Source organism: Lates calcarifer, linkage group LG17, assembly GCF_001640805.2.
Source record: "Lates calcarifer isolate ASB-BC8 linkage group LG17, TLL_Latcal_v3, whole genome shotgun sequence".
Taxonomy (NCBI): Eukaryota; Metazoa; Chordata; class Actinopteri; family Centropomidae; genus Lates; species Lates calcarifer.
Genome location: NC_066849.1, coordinates 23,240,995 through 23,266,120, shown reverse-complemented (window position 1 = coordinate 23,266,120; position 25,126 = coordinate 23,240,995). Strand labels below are relative to the sequence as shown.

The 25,126-nt window shown below is 39.3% G+C and overlaps 1 protein-coding gene across 4 annotated transcripts in view; it reads left to right on the top strand.

Annotated features, from left to right (window-relative positions):
* The first annotated feature begins 10,604 nt into the window (after nt 1-10,604).
* Nucleotides 10,605-25,126, top strand: part of atp11b (ATPase phospholipid transporting 11B (putative)) — a 58,052-nt gene continuing 43,530 nt past the window's right edge. For 2 of the 4 annotated variants that reach the window (XM_051077376.1, XM_051077379.1), the window contains exons 1-6: nt 10,605-10,937; nt 18,383-18,499; nt 19,777-19,866; nt 21,856-21,936; nt 22,367-22,474; nt 23,345-23,473. In XM_051077376.1, the coding sequence (XP_050933333.1) occupies nt 10,911-10,937; nt 18,383-18,499; nt 19,777-19,866; nt 21,856-21,936; nt 22,367-22,474; nt 23,345-23,473 (552 nt within the window). In that variant the 5' untranslated portion in view covers nt 10,605-10,910. The remainder of the gene's footprint in view (nt 10,938-18,382; nt 18,500-19,776; nt 19,867-21,855; nt 21,937-22,366; nt 22,475-23,344; nt 23,474-25,126) is intronic. The other 2 variants (XM_051077377.1, XM_018687193.2) reach the window with 1 other exon arrangement.

Below are 25,126 nucleotides of genomic sequence, written 5' to 3'. Positions count from 1 at the left end.
CTTTATGCGTGCATGCGCCATTCCATTTTCAGTTGGGATTAATGTCATTACAAAGAGACAACAGCAGGTAAACACAGAGGGAGAATTTCCAGTGTATTTGTGTATGTGTGTGTGTGTGTGTATGTCAGGCCAATGTAAAGAAAGCAACTGCCTACAGGTGTACAGTAACAATTGGCAGACAGAGCCAATTGCCAGTGTGTCTGCCACTCACAGACACACTGGCATGTGGGTCTGTGAAGACAAATGCAAAATTGTGGATACAAATACAAGAACAAAAACATGGTAAATATACGGGTCTGGAAGTAGCTCTTTTTATATGAATCAGTGCTGATAAAACCAATAATATATGTATGGCAGGCGATAAGATTACTTGTGGAAGCTGTTTCATAACTATACTTGTGAATCATAAAGTCAGTACTTTTACTACACTTGTGTTAGGGTTCAGCTTCTTAGAGTCTAAAAACGTAATTAATTATTAATAAAAAAAAACTAAATTAAGTTTTTACATGTTTAAAGAACAATCCTACCAGTAACAGTCAGAGGGCTAAGAAACTATGATGGACCAAACAGTGAGGGAAATACCAATGCGGCCCTGCTCAGTGCTCATTGGTGAGTATGTATCACCATCTAGTGGTTGTACTAGTGAGGCCTCAGAAAAAAAGCATAAAAGCCATGAACTGTTGCCATAACTATAAATGCTATAAATACCACAAAACAAATTAGATTCAAATATATTAATGTGGTAAAAACACAGCATGAGAACCACACTGACACAAGGACATGATGCATATATAAATATTAATACACCACAGATTAATAGCTATTTTAAAGCTGATAAACAGTAATGTGATCACTTTTAAATGACTGTCACATATAAGTAATAATATACCAGCAAACATGTCCTCTCAACCGGACACTCATTCACCCACACCACACACACACACTCAAGTAATCATGGTATTATTTACATAAAGAAATGAGACCACTGAAATACTTGGGCCTCTCTGAAGCAGACTTCACACATCCACACACACGTGTATATACAGACACTTTTCAAAAGCCCCTGTCCCCCCTGCTTTCCTGCTTTGTCTTTTATAGCTGTGGGTGTTTAGCGGCATGCTGCCTCTTCAGAAGAAAAGATATGGGGGTAAAAAGATAGAGATAGAGAGGAAAAGGAGGGAAGGGGGATGAAGCAGGTCAGAAGCAAATGTTTGGTCTGTGGCTGATAGAGGCTTCAGATAGACATGCTGGTCCGCCTGCTTCCAAACACACACCTGACTCCGCATGTAGCAGAGAGAAAAGAGCAGGCAACTGACAACTCCTTTTCTCCATTTCCCTCTCTGTCCATTTAAATAATGTGGATTTGGCTGTACTAGAAATTCAAGAATCCATAACTAAGTTGGCATATTAAGTCCTTCCTAAGTTCTTAGTGTCTACCAGCTACTTTCAAAATGGTCATTTAGTAGATTGAGTTAAAACCTAATTTGGTTGTGTAAATCTCCACAGCAGTGTAACTGTCGCATACTGCAAAGTATATAAGCGGCGCTACAACTAGCTCCTGGAAGTTTGTAAGAGACAAAGCATTAAAGTTTTGAAGTGCTAATCAATCTGTAAATTAGCAAGAACTGAGACTGTGAGGGGACACGTGTAAAGTCAAGACAAAGTCATTAAACAAGATCTTCTTTTGCTTTTTATAGCCTCTGCATGCAAACTGGATTTGACCTGGAAGTGTCATTCAGTTGGACCCTGCCTTCCAGATATGGTCAGGTCACTTCCCAGCGTGGTAATCTGTCCAGACCTCACTGTGAAATAAATCTGACCCCAGCACCTGGTAAGAGTGTGCCTTTTTGAGCCATTTTAGCCAAAAAGAAATGCATTATCATGTGCTGATACTCTGCAATCACACAAAATCATGATTCTATGCACAAAATTTTTGAACTCACAATTCTGTGAGATCTTGGTTTCTGCTTAAATTATTTTGTCATCAGTTAACATCCATATAACATCACATGCATTCTCTCTCTGGATTTAATGCATACAAACACTGATATTATCTCATTTTGTGCAAACACATATTCACTCAGACATACACAGTAGCAGCAGTAGGTTAATGGTAGTTAAGTTAGGACGTTACTTCAGTTAGCACAGATAAGAGAAGTTGTGAAATGAACTATGCAAATCTTTCCACTTCAGCTCAAACTCAGTCTCATATCAAAGCTGTGGAGTGATAACGACTCTCTCCCTCTCTCACACACAGTTTCTTGGTAACTGTGTTGGTGGTCTCTCCCCCTCTAGTCTGCCTCTCTCTTAGATTAACCTACTGACTGACTGGTATGTACAACTTAATTCCCAGACATTAGAGTCAGACTTAAATGGCACTGGGTAGGTTAGGTTCATCAAGAGTGATCACCAACAGTATTTTATGCTTATACTGGTCATAAATATCTGCTTCCACAACAACTGACTTGACTGAATTTTGAGCTCAAAGAATCTGAAAATAGTAAAAGTACAACTTTTGATACAAAACAGTTTTAGCTTCATATAAATTAGCATATTTGCATTTAAAAGTGTATCTAAGTGTCTTGAATGTACTTTTAGAAAATGTATTGACAGCATTTTATTATGCTAATGCAAATAAATGCAAATAAATAAATGACTGTAAATCACTGTATGTTGCCACTCACCCACATTCAAGCTTGAAGATCACAATCACTGCCTATGATGATAAAATAACTACTTCTGCACAAACAGGATGTATTAACTACTTCTATTTTTGAATGTAGAGGAGGAACAACCCTGTGTGAGTTCAGTGTGTGTGTGTGTGTGTGTGTGTTAGGCTGCAGGTGTGCCATAAGTGTGTGTGTGGGACATTCTCTTCTGGTGCTGGAGCAGAACAAACATGGATTAGAGCCACACCACCATGCAGGTATCAACAACTCCCTGTTCATCTACACACACACACACACACCATAACAGCCAGCTGCTATGGCTTACATGATGTCAGGGCCATTAAAGTCATGTAGCTGGAGAGGGCAGACAGACAGATGAAAGGCCTGTCATTTAAACAGAGTGAACTATTAGAGGGCTTATAATCGCTGATGGACAGACAGGTTTACCGCCTCAGGCATGGAGGCTGCAAAGGCCTGTAAGGTAGGAAGGATGTTGTATGTACAGTACGAATCTATGCAGAGAGATGCTGTATCATGGGTTTTACACTGTACCATTAAAGCAAGTCATTTGATTTTTTGTCATCATAATTCAGTCATAAAAGCCACAAATGATGAAGACAGAAAATACTGCAAGTCTTCTTCTAATGATTGATGACTCTGATGTTGGCTAAGTCCTTTACACATGCACACACACACACACACACACGTACTCATACACTCGTCTGCTGTCTTAGTCTGGATCTGCGCAATCCATCGAGAGTTCAACCAGAGGTTTTCCTGATAACATTCATACACATACGTACAGTTGCACATGCACACCGGTGACCTGGCAGCCCATTGCATCACACACACAGGTTTTACTCTCAAAACACGGAGCAAAATGTTACAAAACCAGTGCTTCAGCAAACAGCCATAAAATGTCTGTAAAGATCATCAAAGAGGTGAACGAAAAAGGCTCTCTGTCTCACTCTACGTAACTTAGCTTGTAGTATTTACACTCTGGTGTCTTCTATGTATGATCTTAACTTTTTTGCATCGTTATGGTACCTGTAGGTCAGCACGGGGATGGGAAGAAACCAAATACATTTACTAAAGTACTATATAAATGTCCCTGTATATCGCCTGAGTACTATATTTCAGAGGAAAATATTACTTTGTACTTTTTACTCCACTTCATCTAACAACAATTGTAGTTACTTCACAGATTACATTTTTACATACAAAACATATGATCTGCTTATGCATATTGAATTAGCCTAACTTAAAATGTGTGGACATATTAGGTAGAATCAGGTTACCCTTGACCAGCTGCAACATTAAGATGCTCATCTCAATCCATCATCAATATAGTATAATTAACATTTTAATAGGGGACATTCTGCACACAAAATATCTTTACATTTGAGTCTGAAATATATTTTGCTAATAAAAACATATCCAGTTTTTCTTAAAATGTTAATGCAGGGCCTTTTCTTGTAATGGAGTATTTTTGCATCTTCTGTTTCCAATGAGGGAAGGAGAATTTTGTACCACCACTGGATAAGTAGAAGCAACTTATCACTAAGCTAGCCTTCTGCTAAAACAAACCAGATGCCACTGAGCGTGTCTGAACTCATGTAGACACACCAGTCCAAACCAGCTGCCGCTCTGTCAGTCACAAGCTGAGGAGCCAGGAGAAGGAGAGAGAGAGAGAGAGGGAGGATAGGGGCCCTAAAGGCCAAGGTCAGCAGGGGCCAAGGTTACCACAGCAACGTCAAACACACAAATGCATTTACACAGGCAGATGCATGTTGTGAGCTAGAGTTTCCACAGTAACTTAATACAAAACACACACACCTCATCAAGAAGGGAATGTGTGGTCGACTTTGGAGGCTTTATCACATTTAATTATAGACACCTTTACTCATGTAGGTTCTGTCTAAAGACATCACTGTCTCTCCTCATGCTGTTTACATGCTCTGGGTATATGTTCCTTATGTTTTTTTATAAATAGGAAATAAAAAAGTCTGACTATGCACATATTGAAAAAGAGATGATGAGTTGAGTGTTCAGTGACAAAAACACCAGAGGGCAGAAAAGAAGAGTACAGATTTCTCACCTTTTTCTCACCACCATCCAGCAATAACTGCAGCAAGTCATTCAAACACTATTAACACTACTACACTAACAATTTTGGTTGTATTGATGCATTAACTCTCATTGCAGCTCTTCTATCTGTATCTGTGAGACAAGAGAGTGAACTAACATCGCAGGTAGGATTTCATCTGTGCCCTCTTAAACCAAACCACTCAGAAAAAAATGTTATGTTTGTGTGTGTCAGAATGATGGAGGGGCGAGGGTTTGCATTTTCAAGCAGCTGCTTGTCCCAGTAGAAATGAAGCAGATCAGAAAAGCAGCAAAGCAGAGACAACCTCTTCCTACAGACACGCACACACACACAGATACACACACATACCTTCAGCATCTTACTCAAGATGGAACCTTTTGACAGGAGATTCAGAGCTGTTATGGTGCTCTGTGGGTGGCTCCACTGCAGCAGCTGCCACATGGCACAGCATCTGAAGACCAGAAAGCCATGACTCATCTCTGAGACTCAGTTTCTGTTTGGTGAACAATCACTTAGAAATGTGTTGCAATGAAGTAAACTTAAGAATGGCAGCTGAGATGAAAAGCTGCAGTAAAATTACACCAATCTTATCAGAGCTAAACCGCTGAATAGGGGTTGCTTGCAAGAAAAAAGCAACATCCTTAGTTATTAAGATTCTCCCGTTTCAGCTTGATGCAAAGAATTTCACAGGTACCAATTATCACTGACAGGATGTTCCATGCTGAGAAAGAATCTCAATTCAACAGCAAAAGTCTGGACTCATCAATGACAGCTGAAACTCATTACAACCTCCACCCCACACACATGAAGAGAGATATTCTTGACAGCAAAACTGGAAGGAAATGGAGCAAGAAAAGTAACCATAGTAATATCTTCCTTCACCGTGTATTTTCTTTAAAAATAAAAAATAGACTAAGCAGACCAAAATCTCATTGGCTTTTGGGAGAGCAGACCTTCCTCTTACATGTCATTGTGTATCTGCAAACCACTTGTTTTCTAGATGCTTTTAAGGGCAACTGAGACACAATGCTTTTTAAGGCCCAATCCCACCAATACTACCACCTATAAAAATGTACTTTTGTTGTTGAGTTGGAAAGAATACTGTCTCCAATTAACTCTCTTTTTTGCCTTCTATCTCTGTTCAGGGTTGAGCTGCTAAACTTAACAGAAAGAAAGCCACTTTTTCCAGCTGAATTTTATTTGGAGAGAAAAACACTGCAGCACATTTCTTCTGGCTTTTCTTCTGCCTCTTCTCAGTGAAAGGAAAAACCTTCAGCACTGTATGTGGATTATTTATAAAGATTCAAGTTCAATCAACGGTGAGCCACTAGACGCACACACACACACACACACACTGGTATACACACACAATTTGTCATCCATGACCAGGTCCAGTGAAGTGGATGAAGAGCTGCCTTCCCTCTGTCTCTCTGGGTCACAGAGTAAGGAGGTCAGGGTGTTAGGTGAAGAATTAGTAGCTCCTTAGGAAACCCAATACCACCCACCTGGCCACACACACACACACACACACACACACACACACTTTGACAGTTAACAACACACACACACAAAATAGTGGAGCTGCAGTGATTCACCCAGTTGTGACCAACTTCCTTCAGGAATCTGAAGTAACTGATCAGAAGCTAAAGTCACTCACACACATATAAACATGCACATACACATACACACACAGGCATGCATATGTGAAAAGCTTTCGGGTTTTATAGATGCAATGTTATGTCTTTATTGCCTTATTTATTGCATTTTACAAATTGTATTACAGTAAAATTGGCTTGTAGTTGTAACACACTAGTTTGTCCTCAAGAGGGAGACTCACGCCACATATCAGATCTTAAACACAGCTTTTACTTTGACCATCATTAAAAACAGTGAATTTACAATTATCATTTATATATGACCAAGAATAAACTCTTTCTTTCTCACAGTTAATACCTATTGCTGGCTTTCTGAAATTCTATTGTTCAACATTTTGAAAACTACACTAAACCACTTTGTATGCTTTAATGCTTGTCCAGGTTTAAAAGCAATGCCTTATTTATTAATGTATTCAAGACTAATAGTCAGTTGGTATTGATTCAGTCATTCAGTTTAAAAGCCAATCCATTTATTCTTTATTTGCCTGAGAGGAGGGGCAACCATTTCAGCCAGGCTCTCCAGAGTCCTGGTCCTCACAGTAAGACAGATATTCATGCTAATGCAACAAGACAGATGCTAATATACACACAGAGTGGAAGCTGAAGTCTGAGCAAGCAGCCGTTACACAGAGAGAGGGGGTCTGCGCAGAGAGAGGGAAAACTTGTCCTAAGCCTATTAGTACTATTAGGGATACTCGGTGGTAATGATTGAAAGCCACTTAGTGCTGGTGTATTTACCAAGAGGATCAGCCACAGTGTGGTTAAACAGGCCTGATGGATTAACTCAGTCCAATACTGAGACATATGCATTGACCAGGAGAGGAGAGGAGAAGAGAGGAGAGAGAGAACGTAATGTTTGGATTTGCTGTCCAAAACAGCTTCATTTTGCCTCTAATCTTTTGCCAAAATCTATAAAAAGTATATAAATTTTGATGCACAATATTTAAATGCGTCAAGAAGCAATATGTGCCTCATATATAAAACTATGTGAGCTATAAGGCTGTGGATTTTATCATTTTGAGAGCAGGACTAATATTGATTGTTAATCAAACTGAAACTGACAGCCATATATTTTAAAATCACACCACAGGACTGTAGTTTCCTCTTCTTATATAGCTGTGTAACATTGCAGACCAACATGTAACAATCCATCAAAAATAATATCTATTAAAGTCATCAGTCATTGCTCCTCTTGCACCAGAAGTTATACAGTATAAGCATGTTTGAAAGTTAAAGATGAAAGCTGAATGGTAAAGATGCAGTTTTTCCTACCTTAGGGGCAAGGAGCCATGCATCCTCCATAATGTTTCTACTTCAGAATTTGAATAGTGCCTCCACCACTGCACACAAAAATGGTTTTTTGTGTGGAAATGACAACAATTTTCTAAAAGCACAAGTAGGAATTAGTTGCATTACACCAATTTTAAGAATATTTTATATGTAAGTATATGAACAAAATGAATGTCATATCTTATTTTGTCAGTACCACCCAGCCCCAATTATGCCTGAAACATACAAATAATGTGTAATCTATAAGCCACACATGCAGGATGACTTCTACCCTTAACCATGCAGCATGGTAAATTATTCCAACCTGTTAGCCAACAGGGCTTAGTAACAAAAGCACTTGTAAGACTGCAGTATAGCTGAAAGTAAATTCAATACAAAGCTGGGAAGGCAGCCAAACATTATCTGGTATAATACCATCCACTGCCATGACAGACATCAAGGGCATTATGGGTCATTGGGCAGCGCTCCTCTGTCTGAGGCACGAAGATGTGCATTAAATATACAGCATTTTAACTGGCAGAAATTGTGCGTGGTCACAGTATGTGATCTAACTAATACTTCACAAAGCTTCAAGCGTATGAAATTATTTCAGCTAATATGATGTGTGTTACATGATTTCAAGACATAAACAACAGGGGGAGGTTCTGTGGAGTGCATATAAAAGTATGGCAGAGAAGAGTATTTTATATTGAACTCCAAACAGAGGGATTAGGATTGATATTTTTCTCTGACAGCACAACATGTACAGGAGAACCTTGGTCTGGTTCAGACAAAGCTGGACTGCTTTTAGTTGCCTTGTAACCTTGTAACTCTGGAGTTCCAAGGGTTTGGTTTTTTTTTAATCTTAACACCAACAACATGCACATCCCTGCTGACCTCTCTCAAACTGTATCCAATCCAGCTGTGAGATGGGAGTTCCCAGATGTTGCTGCTGCTGTGGCGTTATGTAAGTCAGTGTAACCTAGAGATTATACCCTGACAGTCACATGGGAAGAACCGCTGGGCTCCGGGCTCACATACAAACACAGACAGATAGCGGATTAGCCACAGGATTTGCAGAGTAAAGCTGTCTTTCTTTTGACATATTTGACATTTTTGCTTTTACAGGATACATGGCAGAAAAAAACACAATAAGGCATGTGACACTGGATGTTGGATGTGATAGATGAGTGGGCCTTGAACCCAAGATGTTGCAAGCACTGTGGCACAGTCAGTGCTGACTCACAGAGTGGCCTAAAGCTGTCCTAATCCTGGAGATAAATGCATGTTGGTGGTGTTTGGCTCAGCCTCACTGTTTTTTCTGGTATTTAAAAAGGCTTTCATGATAGAGAATCCAGTAGGAGGAGGCTTTCTGTGGTAGGGAGTTGAGTCACACTAGCACCTTAAGGAACAAACATGAGGCTATTAGGAAAGATGCAAAAACATGCAAATACATTGGTACGTTTCAATTTTTCATTCAGGAGCCCAGAAAGAGAGAGAAAAACTGCTGAGCAGCTGCAGCAAGTCTGCTCTAAATATAGCTGCTGGAACACATTGATTACACAGGATCATTATCATTTGCAATTTGCTTCTCTTGCCATTGATGGGAACATCACTTCAGTGTTTTCAATCATATGCAGCATATTGAATCAATTAAGAAAACGCACAGTACAGCCAAACCCTTCAGATTCTTCAATTTTTCAAAAGTATGAGCATTTCTCATCCTGTTGTCTATACATTATCGACTAATTGAGATGCACAGGAGCCAAGTCTCCAGGGAGGGAGGGGAAATGGCGGATTCATCACTGGGAGAGAGCCACTAATACTTGGATGACCTCACTTTATGTGAGATGCCTTACAAGATAAATCCTGGAAGACTGGAGAGCATTGTGAGAGATTTAGAAGAAGGGAATAAAAGGCAAATGCATGTTTTACCCACCTAACAGATTCCCTTTGTCAGAGTACCATTTTATGCCTGGCCCTAAATTTTTATGTTTGTAATTTTCCATTCTCAAAAAGGGCCACTTGAATGAGCAAGGGCCCATGAATGAATGTGAAAGAGTCAGCTCATGTTCAGTTAGGATTTGCCCCAGGAGATGAGAAAATCATTCTCTGTGGCTTAACATATCTGAAACACACTTGGAGGAAGCAAATCCACTTTAAACTACCATTCTGTTGGCTCTGACAAATACTATTCACCAGTTCAAAAAGTGCCTAGTAAGCAGTCCAGATATGACTCTTAGCCCTGCATTATCACTATTTTGTGTAAATAGTATTAGCAGTTTGCAATGCAGTAAAGACTCTGCAATTTAATAGCACCACTGCAATATATACATCTATATAATGGGATAAGTTCAGGGCCATTCAGCACAAGGTAAACTTAATAAAAAAGTGCAACAACACCACTTGTATTCATGTCTGTGCTCCATAAATATTACTCATTTTCAAATTCTTACACATTGGAGGTTTCAGGTTTGTGATACTCTTCAGATTTCCAGTTTAACTTGCTGGGAGAATCAGTGAGTTAACAAGCTACTGGACCTCAATTATGATCATGATTAATATCAGCTGAACTAATTAAATTACCATACAGACATAGCTATAAAGTGAACCTGGGGCTTCTTTTGTGGGTGTGGGGGTCATTGAGCATTTGCCTCCTTTGCCTATTTGGTAATCAGGCCTTACTCTTAGTTTACACCCTTCTATTGAATATAAATCACAGACTGTCTCCATGCTTTAAAATTTTTTAATTATACCTGACTCTTGTGTACAGTATCCTGTGTTCAAAATCCTCAACAGCCTCCACATCTTCAGCAAATCTATCTGTGCATCTATGATTTGTGATTGCAGACAGGCAGGGGGCGTAGGGAGGCCGCTAGAGAGCAGCCAGTGTCTGCACAGGGCTGTGCGCTGGCAGGGGGAAGCTGATCGTGGCAGAGCAGAGATGGTGCGTAGCTCGCTGGGACGACTCTGTGGCCAGCCGTCTGTCACTTTTACCGGGGCTCATTTGTCGTGACATTACCGCGGAATGGGAAAGACCGGATTTATATTTTTGCACAGTTACACCGCATGAATGTGTCGCGTGATGCGACCGAGAGGAGCTGCCTTCCGGGGGAAATATTTATGGTTCGGGACGGTTTTGTTGGAGTAGCTAGTTGCTAGCGCTGGGCTAGCGACTGTGCTCGCTACTTGGGAACGTATTTTGCAAGGATGCTACGGTGGATACGGCAGCAGCTGGTAAACTGCTCTCTTACCTTTCTCATAACGTTAGCCTTCATTATCCCACAACAGCTGTCACGTATTACAAATATCAGCCCACAGAAAGATGTATGAACTTTATTTGGGTGTAATTTAGCAAGCTAGCCTAGCTAATTAGCTGTTGACAGTGTGTCTTAAACATTGTTGTCCGTCTCACGGTGGTGACAGCCAGGTGTGGGTTAACATGTTAGCCACCTCCCCAGCTAGCTACCGTTTATTAGCTTTTACTCTGCTAACTAGATTAGACCGGAGTTTTGAGTTTAAATTCGAGTTGATTTGAAGTTTGCTCGCATTTTAACTACAGCCGAATTGTTTCCCATTGCAGTTCAATACTTTGAATCAACTAAGTTAACGCTAGCTACCTGACTAACAACGTAAAACTTGGCAAAGTTAAACAGCGTCTCCAACTCCACTTATTCTAGCCAGTGTTAACTCTTAGCGTTTGCTACCTCACACGACTTTAACTTAGACACAGTTTTTATTCATACCAAATTTGAGTCAAGTGAGCCAACAAACTGACTTTAACGGCTGGTTAGATATTAGCCTCTAATCTCAAGCATAACAGCATAAAATGATCTCTCTTATATTAACTTTCATGACACCTTTGTATCCACCCAGTGCTGTTTTAATCATATCTGACATAGCTAGATTTGCATGCATTGACTATAAATGTAATATTAATGGTGTTTGATTGAGTACACATGATGGGAGAACATCCTGTATTTGCTGTAATCACCTGTTGTTTGCCTACAAACATGGCTGTGTGGTGACGCCTTGACGGGGAAAGGCATCTGGAGAGCAGTTAAATGACAATAAATGGACCCTGCCAAACAAATGAGTCCTGCCTGATTCTGATTTTAACCAATGTCACTAGTGCAGGAAGTGAATAACAGGGGCATAGTAGATAAAGTGGGCTTTGAATTGTGATTGAGGGGTGTGTGATTTGTGTTTTAGTCATGCTGCAATGACACAATGGTTGTATGATGGTTAAATGGTAGGATTTTTGTGATCAAAGTAGAGTTTAAAGTTTGGATAAGAGCCTGCATTGACATACAGTGTAAATAAGAGTGGTGTGACTGGTAGAGGGACTGTGTGTGAGGGAGTACATATTATGAGATTAGTCACACATTGGCCAAACTGTTGATGTCACCATAGCCAGTGAGTTTAATCAATGCTAAGGTGTTTCCCTTGCTCCCACATTTTAATCACTGAGTGCTGCCTGTACTTGGAATTGGGTTGAAGTGGCTTTTGCACAGTTTGTCAGTATGTACAAAAAAAGTTTTCTCTCTGCTTTTAGAGATTACTTTTGGCCTTCACTTTTTTAAAGAGCACCAGAGAGAGTTTGTGTCCATAGAAATTGTAGTCTCCTTCCTAATTTGAGATAGCACAGTTCATTTGACCCATCCCACATAAATGACCTGCCACATTAATTAAAAATGTAATTAAAATGTGTCTCAATACAACTGTCCTAATGAAAAAAGTTTGTTGGGGGGCATTTGTCTGACCTTGATATCAGCTGGAAGGTAATGAACAGATGTTTATTCTCTCACATATTTCTTATCAGTTTCTTTCTGGGTGACATTGGTCCACCTGAAGAAGGAGGCAGGAGGAAGGGAAGGTGGGGGACTCCTCTAAGACTCCTAAGGCAGTGTGAAAGGCTTTTAATGCCTGTCTTTTTCCATCAGTAGTCAGGTGTCATGCAAGTAATTCTGCATTTACATCATAAAAGACCTTCTATAATTACAGTACACGTAAGAGATGCAACTGGGAAAAACCATATGACATCTTGTTCTGGAAACTTTTAGAGTAATTGCCATGTATTATTTCTGGCAATTTCCAAAGCGTATCATAAGTTTTTATATTGATTGACTTGCCAGGCAGCAATTGGTCCATGCCCATGTGGTATAAAAGTTTCACACAATTCACACAGTTAGAATATCTGAGAAGCGTGATCTGGCCGCTGAACAGCAGCCGTTTTAATTAAAGAAACCACCACATTCACATTATCCTTTTCATACCTTTAGTGGTATATTATTATTGTTTGAGTTCTGAGTTTTATTTCCCAAAGGCATACCTCACAAATGTAAAGTTGTTCTGCAGCAAGGCTTGATACAGCTTATCTGGGAGTGTGGATATTGCTTCAATGCACTGAGGGAGAGGAAATTTCAAAATAGTCATTTCCTCCAATTGCATTACCAAGCACTGATGGTCATTATGTAATTTCAGGGAAAAAACACACAAAACAAAAGTAGAGGTTATTAAATGCTTGCTTTGATGCATTACCTGCATCTGAAACAAGTTTCACTCCCTGCAAGTCAGTGAAATAAAAAATGGAGAAGATTATGTAGATACATGTTATTTCCTATTTATAACATTACAAATGCATCTTAGCCTGCTGAGCTACACTTTTACAATCTCATTCATGATCGCTCTCGGATATTGCTGCAGCTATCCTAATAGTCCAGTGTAATAAAGCAGTAAAACATCTGATAATTAACTACTCCATGCCACCCTTGATAAAACTGCAAAGTTCCTTATCATCTGTAGCTCTGCTTCAGGCTACTCATTTCATGCCACATGTTATTAGGTATGTGTTTGGCATGCCTGAGGTCATATTAGTATTGCTCTTGTCACCAGTAATGCTGTCTAAAGCTGCACCCACCGCATCTGACTACAATCTATTGCTCTCTCTGTTCCTCTTTGTGTTGCAGTCGTTCTGTCTTTACCGTTACCCTTTATGCAACTCCACCTCTCCCTCTTTCCATCTCTGATTAGCTCATCCCACTTGATTAAATGCCTCTTAGTCTATAATACGACTCAGTGCTTTGCCTTGGTTGTGATGCATTAGTCTGCCTCCCGGCCATTGTTCGAGGCAATGATTCCCCCAAGGCACTGTGGGACTTGTAGGCTTTATGCAGGGAGTAATTACCTGTTGGCCCACAAATTGATGGGAGCGTGAAAGTCTGGCAACAAAATAAAAATGTCTGATTTCAGCTGTTTTTACAAGAAAGCCACATTGCACTTGTTGCCACGGTAGTATTTATTTTTATTTTCATTGCAGAGCTGCCAGTAAAGAATAAGAATGAGATCTGTTATTTTCTTTTGCCCATATCTTTCTAATATTCACTATCAGCCACTTTGTACAATCTCAGTGGTCAGGAAGCCTTCTCCAGCTCAGCTTCTTATACCCAGTCTTCTTTTTTTGTGCTTGATATAAATCTAATAAGGGACATAAAAAAATGAAAAATGACCTCTACCTGGACTCGCCTCATTGATGTACTTAATGAGAAGTTTAAGTGCCCCTAATATGCATCAGTGGTACCTAATCCTCAGCCAAGTGTGACATCAGCACAATGCAGTTTTCTTAGTACTTAGTTTTCTTTCTTCTTCAAGTTTGGTCTTTGGCACATCATTGTTGCTGATCATTGAATATTTCAAGCTTTCCTGGAACATCTGAATGCTTGAATCATAACCTAGGTTTATTGGTATTATCTACACAAGCAAATCAGCCACAGCCTGCAGTGGACTAACCTGTAAGACAATGTTAAACAAACATCATTTAATACTGGGACTTGTTGGTTACTATAGTGGAGCAGAGTTGTATATACAGGAAGAGATCTGGAACAAGTGAATGAGTGCTGTTTCGGCATTTATTTATTGACTGTAAACATAATGAGTGATCTATTTATTAGTCTTGTGTTTAGTGATAGGATGCATGCCTTGAGAGTCAGGCATAGTCCCTAACCCTAACCCCAAATGCAACGTGGCACTCTTTACATATAACATTTAATTGTCCTGTTATTGACATCATATACAGGTAAGACTTGTTTGCTTGACGTAATTGAGTTATTGTGGACCACATTGTTGTTCAAAATGTATCTGTCAGTTGTGACTCCTTAGCTTGTATTAATCCAGCTTGCTTTCCAGGCTGCAGTATTTGTCTGCAGTGTCATTTGTTTGGTTTTCTTAAAACCCTGGCTTGTGTGCGCTGTTAATTATCCGGGTGCTTCTCTGTCCTCAGAGTTGAGTTCTGCCTTTTTCTTCACGTCAAGTAATGTAGACAAGGGATGTTTGAAGCTTTCTTGAGACCCACTCATCCAAAACACTTAACAGTCGACACTGCTCTTTGGGTCCTCGGCAATACACCTGCGATGTTTGAAGTTGATCGGATGAGCGGCTGTCAAGAAAATCGAAGCACAGACAGAGAGAGAGTCCTCCTTTTTAGTTAGATGATGTTTCAAGAGGAGTTCAGAACTCAGGCAGATGATTCAGGGTGGGCCACAGCACAGGGACAATAAATAGTTTTAAAACTTATGTCTGCTTCAAAAGATAATACTGTGAGACTACTGTACATTTGTATTATTATTTACTGTTCAAGGTAGAAAGCACTAGTTCCTCTTGTGACTAAGAGCTGCAACAATGACTACATTAAAGCTGCACTGCAGTGCTTACAGGAACATTGGGTAAGGTGCTTCCTTCATTTCTCAACGCCGCATCCTTTTCACAATTACACAGGTTCTGTATGTACCCAGCCAGCAATTAAGCTAACTTAAGCAACTTTGTGCAAAGATATTAATGATTAAGCAACCTAACTAACAGCTGATTGATGCTGCAGTGATGTAAACTCTTGGACTCTTCAGACTGTCTGAAAAACTGGGTGGAGAAAGGGAATGAGAATCACTCTCCTCCAACAACTACCATCAAGGTTCCTTACAGTAATCATGTATTAAGTAAGATGTTAACAGTCCTAAAGTACAAAATTACCATAATCTACCTACAGCTCATTGACTAATGCCAGTGACTTCACAATTACTTTACTAGATGTGGGGATTTCTGCCTTACAAAAATCATTTCCTGGCAGTGTCAGGAAGTGTCTGCAGTTGCTGGTACATATAGGTTGATTTAAAACCCTGTGTTTCTTAATGTGTGTTTAAATGTGACTGTGCGGTCATGGGAGCCGCTCAGCCGCCAGCGTTAACAAACAGTGGTACTATTGTGCATGTTCCCCTCCGAAGCAATGGTCATAAAGAGCACCTCTAAGCTAGTGATACAGTATTGTATGTAAACTTGATTGAATCTGATGCAGGAAGTTTGACGGTTTACATGCTCACTTGACCTTACTTCATAAAATGTTCTAACAATAAAGATCAGAGTTGTTGTTGAAAGACTGCTAAAAGAGAAGTAAGCTGCAGTCTGTGAGCTGGTTGAAGCTTTTTCCAGAAATAGTTACCTGTGACTCTCTAGGAAGGAATTTTTTAGGCGACAGTTTACCACAGTCCAACACAGCAGGATGCACTAAGTAAAGTTTTAACCACGGTTCATTTATTTACTTGAAATTTGTGAGAACTTCCTCTGTCGGCTGCAGTTCTCTGGTCAGGAATTCACATGCAACTGAGACATGCTGCTGTTTGCCATGACTGACTGAGTCCGGTTAGACTAGTGTGGTTCCAGTATACATACACTATGTTTGACTGTGTGGTATCTTTTGTCTCTTTGACTCTTCTGCAGAAAATCTGAGTGTGTTTTAAAAGGAACCTGCAGTGAAGTGGTTAAACAGGGCAGATGTATAGATTTGAATTTGCGTTAATCTTCACACTTATGTGTCACAAACACCCCTTCCTGGTTTTAAATAGGAGTGCAAGAAAAACATCTGTTTGCCATCAATACATGGGGCCAGTGTGGTTGGTTCTGAGAGTATTTATTGTATCATAGGAAAATAATTATGTTGTTTCAGGCAACATTAATTATACATACTTTATAGAATTAATGACCAGACGATTAGAGGTTATTTGGTCCCAGTATACATTTGTTATTTTTTGCTGCAATTCTGCTTTGGCCACTGTTTTGGCTCCTCTCCCATCCATTGTGTTGAGCATTCACCATCAAACTAAAATAAACATAAATGCAGAGAAACAACAGTGAAATGTCACATGGATCAGTAAAAATGGAAAAACCTGAACATGTTGTTTTTATTCCTAAAGGTGGATCACTGATTTTCTGCCAGGTGATGACAGAAAGTTCACTGTTTGTTTGACAAAATGCTAACAGCACCCTGAAAGTTATTGGTGTGATTTAAAAAAGAGAAAGAGAGAGACCTATAGTGTCCGTTAGAGGAAATTACAGGACCTAAAAACTGCAACAATTTTTGTTTTAGGTGTGGTACTTTTATTTAGAAAACAGTGAGAACTCAGCAGCAGCAGATGGAAAGCAGGAGAGAGGGAAAGGCAGTAATAGTTTACATGTGTCCCTGAACAGAGGTGAATCAGTGTGGGAGTGAGTGACGTGGCCTGGATACATTCCTCTGAGTGTGCGTATGGGTGTGTGTGTGTTTGTGTGAGTGTTAGAGCTACGTCATATAATATTTGCAAATGGTTGTATGCACTTGCTTTAACCTTCTTAATAATCAGCTGAGTTGGGTGTGAATGAAGGGACAGTACCTGAAAATGATGTTTGAACTATGCAAGAGAGTGTGACATTAGCAGTGATGGAATGAGCCTAATCTTAATTGTCTCCAGATAGGTGGCTGAAAAATGACCAACATTAGATCAGTAATAACAACCTCTCCAGTGCTAAGGACATGATTTGTTGTTGTTGTTGTTGTTGTTGTTGTGGCATTTTTGACATAGAACTGTGTCTAATATAACCACCACCTCATATCAATTTTAACTTAAAAGACATGTAATAGTGTTACTATAAAATTTACAGTTGTCATGGGTCCACTGAATGCCACTTGCCAGCAAATTATCCACAGCTCAACACAGTCAACCAGACTGTGATGAGCAGCATACTGTATGTTGCAGTTTATTTGTTATACTTATATCCTTTCTTAATGCACACATTATATATTTTTTTTAGTATGGCTTCTGTGTTATTCTGGTTGTCTTATGCAAGTTGTCTTAGTTTCAGAAACACATTTTGAAACTTGGTCTATTAATTCATTAAAATCACAATGAAGATGTGTCTTGCTGTAAACATGCTTTCACCAGCTGCAGTACTCCACACTCAACACTCAAAGATGAACATATACAGTAGAATTAGCTGAGCAAGAGATGTTTACCATGTTCTGCCTCTTGCTAGTGTAGTTTCGCTTTCTGTTTCTCACCGTAGGATGCCTCAGTTGCCAGAAGAACCTCTGCTGCAGTAGATAAAATACTGATCCTTAGAGAAATGGCTTTAATAAACTGTAACTGGAACCAGGTTTATTTTAGCTTGGTGTAGACTTACAAGTGTTCATCATGCTTCTCTTCAATGCCAACAAGATAAATGTCAACAGCAGAGATGTCTACTATAAGGGATGTACTAAGAGTTGTTCTGTACTGTAAGTAACCTGTTGTCTCCTTTTTCCCTCTGGCCCTTTTTTCCCTCCCCCTTCTTTTCCCTCTCTCTCCACATCCTCTCTCCTCTCATGTCCTTCCGTCCCTCAGGGCTTTGATCCCCCTCATCAGAGTGAGACCAGGACGGTTTATGTAGCAAACCGTTTCCCCCAGCATGGCCACTACATACCACAACGCTTTGCAGACAACAGAATCATCTCATCCAAGGTACTGAATGTTGCTTAAGCCAGTGTTTGAATTTTCCCCACTGTGTCAGAATGAGGCAATTTATTATAATTCATTTTATTTACAATACATTATAAAATTTTATTCCCTTTTAAATGTAAGTAGGTAAAATATCTGGAAAATGTTTTATCATGAATCTTCAAATCTGCCATAATCACTTTCTCTGTCGTCACCACAAAAGCACTATGTCTGGAAGCATTTTTTGTGCTAAACAGACAAGTAGTAGAAGCACTGTTTCTTTATTTATTTCCGAATTTGATAGTTTGAAGCATTTCTTGTTTTGTTTTTTTTCATGAATCATGACATTTTGCATGAACCTGAGCAATGACAACACACATGGCTGAAGAAAAAAATGTCACCTACAAAAACTCATAAACAAAAATTAAGTCTGGAGCTCTAGTGCGCAGGCAGAGAGAAGCAGGATTTGTTGATAACAGGATCAACTCAGACAAAAAAGTTTTATGTGGGCGAGAGGATTAGTATAGTAGGTCAGTCGGAAGAATACGGAACAAAAGGATAATAATCCAAAGAGGCTGCTGCCTGCCACCAGCAGTGGTGACTGTCATTGATTAGGTAGTTGAGTAAATGATTGACCTCAGTTGGTGTTAAATTGATTTTAAGTCATGTGTTTTGTGAGACAGAAACAGCTCAAATAAAAACAAGGTGGATCTAATGTGATGACTTTCCCCTTGAAAACAAGCAGTTAAAACTCAGAATTTATTGTAAAGTAAGTGCAGCCACAGGTTTTTTCTAGATCATGCTGCACAGGAAGTGATGAATTTAAACATACTGTGAGAATGAAACAAAAACCGCCACAGCAGCGAGTGTTTCACTCTTCTTAGGAAAGGTGTACTCAGCACAACTGGGTGAACTCCTTCACCACATACCAGAAAACCCTGCGGTCACACTAGATACAGTAATTTCAGGATGTTAAATTCCTGTTAATTGAAACCATTAAAAGATGAATCCTTTGAAAAGACAAGGCTCTATTTATTTTGTGTTATACTACACAGTTAATCTTAGTGCCCTTATAAACTAATTGGTGGTGTTTGTTTTCTTTATGTACCAGCAGGCTAATTTTATTGCCACATGCATTTATTTTTATATATTTTACTTGTTCTCTAATGCAGTTCCATCTGGCATTCAAAGGCTTGTAGGGCTTTTGAAATCTGCAGATACCCCACTTAAAAAAACCTTTGCTTGGTCTTTGTCCTGTTTATGTAAACCCTAAATGTATTTTTTTTTTCTTTCTCTTTCAGTACACAATTTGGAATTTTGTCCCCAAGAATCTGTTTGAGCAGTTCAGGAGGATAGCCAACTTCTATTTTCTCATTATCTTCCTTGTACAGGTAAAACCACTCACAAATGCACACGCTCACTTTTCCTTATTGCAGGTTCATGTTTCTTCTCAGTCGGATAGAGATGGGTCAAGTGTGACCTCAGTTTTCTTGCCCTCAATACAAATGTGTGCGTGTGTGCATATCTTGTTTTGGGATGAATGAGTGACTCATAGACTTCTAGGGGCCAGCAGAGAGACAGGTCTGCCTCTGTATTAACACATTACACCCACACATTAAGTATTACGTGTGACTTTACAGCCAGCCCTAGGCATTGAGCCTTCACTTTGCATCAGTCAGCCTGTGCTGAAGTAGGATTTGGCTTTCAAATTTTCAGACTTCTCCTGATTTATTTGGGCCTGTGTAGTGAAGCCAAAGCAATCGACTTGACTCTGTCTAAAAAGGCTCTCTTTTCACCCACTCAACTTGTCAGTGTAGCTGAAGTCAGCTTAGTCTCAAGTCACTGGAAGGAGGGCCTCATTTTATCTTGACATTATGAACATGACGTTTTCTTAGATGGACAATTTGATCATTTTTAGGTAGCCTGAGTTGGGTTCCTAGATAGCTGTTGTGAACTACTGTTTCCCTTAAGACACCAAGTAAAGAAAAGTGTTGGCTTTATGCAAATTATTATTACAGTTAGAGAGTTAGTGTTTAATGTTTGATGTTACTGTTTGTTAAAATGTTCAAATACGTCTTTGGTGTGTCTTATTTGATGGTATCCAGAGGAGTTTTCTTTTGAACAAACAAAGTTTCAGTTTACAGTCTTTGTAAATCAAAACTAAATGTGTATCCTCGAGGCCTAACAGATGTGTGGAGTTTGTTTTCTGTCTCCCGGAACATTTGCAAAACGTATTTTTCTTTTTAAATTTGAAACTTGCATTGTTTACATCCACGTTTACTCTGTAACAGTCTTCTTCCTCCCTGCCTTTGCATTGCTGCTTTTCTCAGCACTTCTCTGTCACTTGTTGATCATTGGAACAGTGTGAAACTATTGGCAGGAATGTGGACCGCATCGCCTACATTTGAGAACTAACAAAACAACCCATGCTCAATTTGTACCTCTGCACCTTTATAGCTTGAAGCACAATCAATTTCTTTCTGGCTAAACATTTAATTACATTACAAAAGAAAAAAATGTTGATCCATGAGGTTTAAGAGGACAATCACTATGCCCCCATGTTCTGTGCTCCTCTAAACAACTGCAGTTTTTGCTTTTCTGCAAATAGAAGTTTTATGTAGGTCACTGTGGCAGCTGAGTGGCACCATGTAAACACACACCATGTAATGTAAATGCAACACCCCCAGTTTGGGTCCATCGAGGGGCTTTGGTTGCTTGTCTTATCCTTTCTCTCTCTAACTTCATATCTTGTCTCTATACTGTACAACTGTTCAATAATGACTGTACAAAAAAGTTTTAAAATATATTTATAAATGAATGAATGAAAAGTAAAATAGTACTCAAAGGTAGAAGTTTTTTTTTTTTAACATTTGCAGAGAAGGACGCCTTGGCTTTCATTTTATGCATCACTGCAGTTTTGGGTAACTGCTGAGTGTGAAATCTTCAACAAATGGTTCATCACTGATTCACATTAGGTGTGGAAAGCTGAGGTGTGACTGGACCAGTAAATGCTGTTTTTGTGTGTGTGTTCATGTGTGAGTTGTTCTGAACATAGTTAACCTTTGAGGGAAGTTCCTGTTTCCTGTTTGACACATCAGCCGCTACTTCTCTCTGTTGTCTTTCTAGATGTCTTGTTTTCAGGGCACACCCACTGTTACTGAGACTCTGATATCTGATATGTATGTATATCAGATATATATATATATATATATATATATATATATATATATATATATGTACACATATATACACATATGTGGGTGTGTGTGTGTGTGTGTGTGTGTGTGTGTGTGTATATTTTTATATTTTTAATCCACCTCCCACCTCTCTTACAATTTGTTGACATCTTTGCATCTCCTCCTCTGTATTTGTCTTTCCAGTTAATGATAGATACCCCAACTTCCCCAGTCACCAGCGGTCTGCCTCTTTTCTTTGTGATCACAGTAACTGCCATAAAACAGGTGAGAACATGAATGCATGACAGCTTCCTGTTTGTTGTGCTAAAAATGGGGAACTAACACACGTGCAGAATGATCAAAGTTAGATTAATTGTGGTCAACAACTTGTGATATCTAATTTGTTTCAACTTAGGTTACTATTCAGTAGAATTCACATTAATTAAGAAGACTTGAACCCAATTTTCCACAAGCAATTACCTTGTTATAAATATACAAAAAAGAGAAAAATCTTGAGTCAGTTCACAATAATTTTTTTTCTAACCAATAATGAAATTGGCAGTGATACAAAACAGAAACAGCTGTTAGTTACTTCAGTTGATCAGTGACTAGTTCTACCTGTATCACCAGCAAAGCAAAAATGCTGTAATCCACTGTGAAATTAGCAGCTATCAGCCGCTGTATTTGGTTGGTTACTGACTGAGTTTTCTCATAGGGCTATGAGGATTGGCTGAGACACAAGGCTGACAACGAGGTGAATGGGGCTCCAGTGTTTGTGGTTCGCAGTGGAAGTCTGGTCCAAACAAGATCTAAGAACATCAGGGTAAGATGGCAAAAACCAGTGCATTAAAGTACCTCAGAATAGCTTTTCACAGCTCATAGGCAATAGCTGTAACTAACTTAAGCTTGGCTGTTAAATTCCTGGTGCTAGTGGTGTTTCTCTAGAGTAAGACTGTATAGAAAGATAGCATAAGATACTGTATGTTGTCAATGAAAAGAGCGCTGTTTCATGTGGCAGGGTTGCAAAATACTGTAGAGCATACAAATCCACTTAGGTCACACTGCTCAGAGACACCGTAACTAGTCTGTCTGGAGCCAATGCAGCACTACCTAAATGGCATGTGTCCTTTAGTCAAACAGTAAATTCATCTCTCAAGCTCCTCTGAAGCTCTCTGTACTGTTGACCCAGTCACAGCCACACTTGCTGTCACCTGAAGTGAAAGATGTTATTTATTTCAGAGGCAGAAAGGTGTGCAGAGTCACTCAGTGTCAGTAGAAGTTTGAGAGCTGAATACTGACAGTGCAAATTGTTACTCATAGACAATTATGCAGCTGCCTAGCAAGTGTTAGTTATAAGCAAAGAGGCTGTGATGCTATATTATTAGTCAAAAAGAATGAATGTAAAAGCTGAAATGCAAATGCCAAGATGATTTTCTCGTAGGCAGGCATATTGTCAAACTAAACCCATAATTTTTAGGCTACTTTTACATGGTTTTAAATAAGTGTTTTATAGTTTGAATTTCTAAACATGAGGATTATAAGGCAAAGGCAAATGTTTTTTCACTTTGGTCCCATACAGAAGGAAATCTAATAAACACAAAAAGATCTATTGCAAATAAATAAATAACATTTAATAACCTTCCTGTGTGTATGTGTTTGTGTGTGTCTTTGTGTCTTCTGCCTGCCCATCTAGGTAGGGGACATTGTTCGTGTGGCTAAAGATGAAACGTTCCCTGCTGACCTGGTGTTGCTGTCATCAGATCGGGCAGACGGCACCTGTCACATCACCACAGCCAGCCTCGATGGAGAGACCAACCTCAAGGTCTGTGTGTGTGTGTGTGTGTGTGTGTGTGTGTGTGTGTGTGTGTGTGTGTGTGTGTGTGTGTGTGTGTGTGTGTGTGTGTGAGTGAAAGACTGTGTTATAGCTTTGGGAGCATATGTGAGCATATTGTCAGTGGTGTGTCTGAGTTGTGACTATTACTAAAGGTACCCAGTTGTCTGTCTTTGCTTCTGCAAAAAAGTTTTGTTTGTAGCACAATCAACCATTTGATTGAATAAACAAGATAGCTGCACATCCAGAACCAGTTCTTGGATACAAACTTGGAAACTCATTAAGCCAGCTGCTCCACTGAAAAGATGCCCTGAGGAGTGTAAACAAACAAAAGTTACATTGAGTAAAGTTAATTCATTCAGTGTTTTCAACAAACACTTGATGTGACCTCTGCGTACCTGTCACATGACTGATGCCAGCTTGTGTGTGTCTCAACCAGGTGTCTCCATACCAGGGTAAAGCTTGGATATAATTTATTCATTTTAATATAAAACCTCTTATACCTCTTTATTTTGAATTTAGAACATCTTCTTTTCTCCTCCCCCCTCTCCTCTTTTCTTCTCGCCTTACCTCCCAGTCTTGCCAAAGGCTGTGTTGCTTGTCTCTCTAACAACATCCTGCTGCTTCAGTTACAGTTTATTTATACAGCAGGAGGGCTTTTTTGTTAGCCTAAAAATGTGCCTGTACAATCTATGCACCTTTCTTTTTTATATTTATAAATTGGTGTCAGCTGCAGCTGTTTGTATACTGTGTACAGTATACAGTGATACTGCAGTAGTGCATCCTCATCTCGCTGGTATAATAGGCATTGTGTACTTTTTCCTTTAGGAGTGTCTAAAGATATATATATATATATATATATATATATCTCAGCTGTTTTTGGTATGGTCAGAATATGTTTTGTGTTAAAGGTCAGACGGTTTAGAACTCTTAACACTAGTTCTAAATGGTGAACATAATACATGATACCCAGCAAAGACTGCTGATTAGATTAATTAGGTAGACTAATGAAACCTTGGCCATTTGATGATTCTTACCACTGAACTTTAGTACTTTCTTTTAGCAGTGCAAATTTTGCAGTAGAGTATGCTCATCCATGTTTTTGGCCATGTTTAGACTGACTTGGGCCCTGTGTTAAAAAACAAAGCCCTCTCATTCATTTGAATGGAAACAGTCCTTCGTCAGTGCAAAGCAACACTGGGCTGTCTGGAAAAACTCAAGAGTTGTCCAGTAAAAGGGTTAAACTGTTGTACAGATTTAATATGTATGTACCTATTTAATATTTATTTCGTTCTATATACACGCTGCATACTGAATGACAATAAAAGTCTGTCTAAGTCTAAGTCTAAGTCCAAACGAGACTCTGCGTTTGCTGCAATGCAACCTGACTTCAACTGGAAAGGTAGACTAATCACAAACATGCAAGTGCACATTCCTGGTAGATTGGTAGATTTGTTTAAAGGCAAGGCCATTTTTGGTCTGTATTCCTGTTTGTACCATATTCCAGACAGCATCTGGCTTGTGATTATCTACTTTTGGATCTGGGTGAAACAGGGTGTATCTTCTCTGTTTCAATTGTTGGGCAAATTAAGTTCCACTAATCCATTGGTGTGTCTCCCCCTCACCTGTCATCCTCCCTCATTT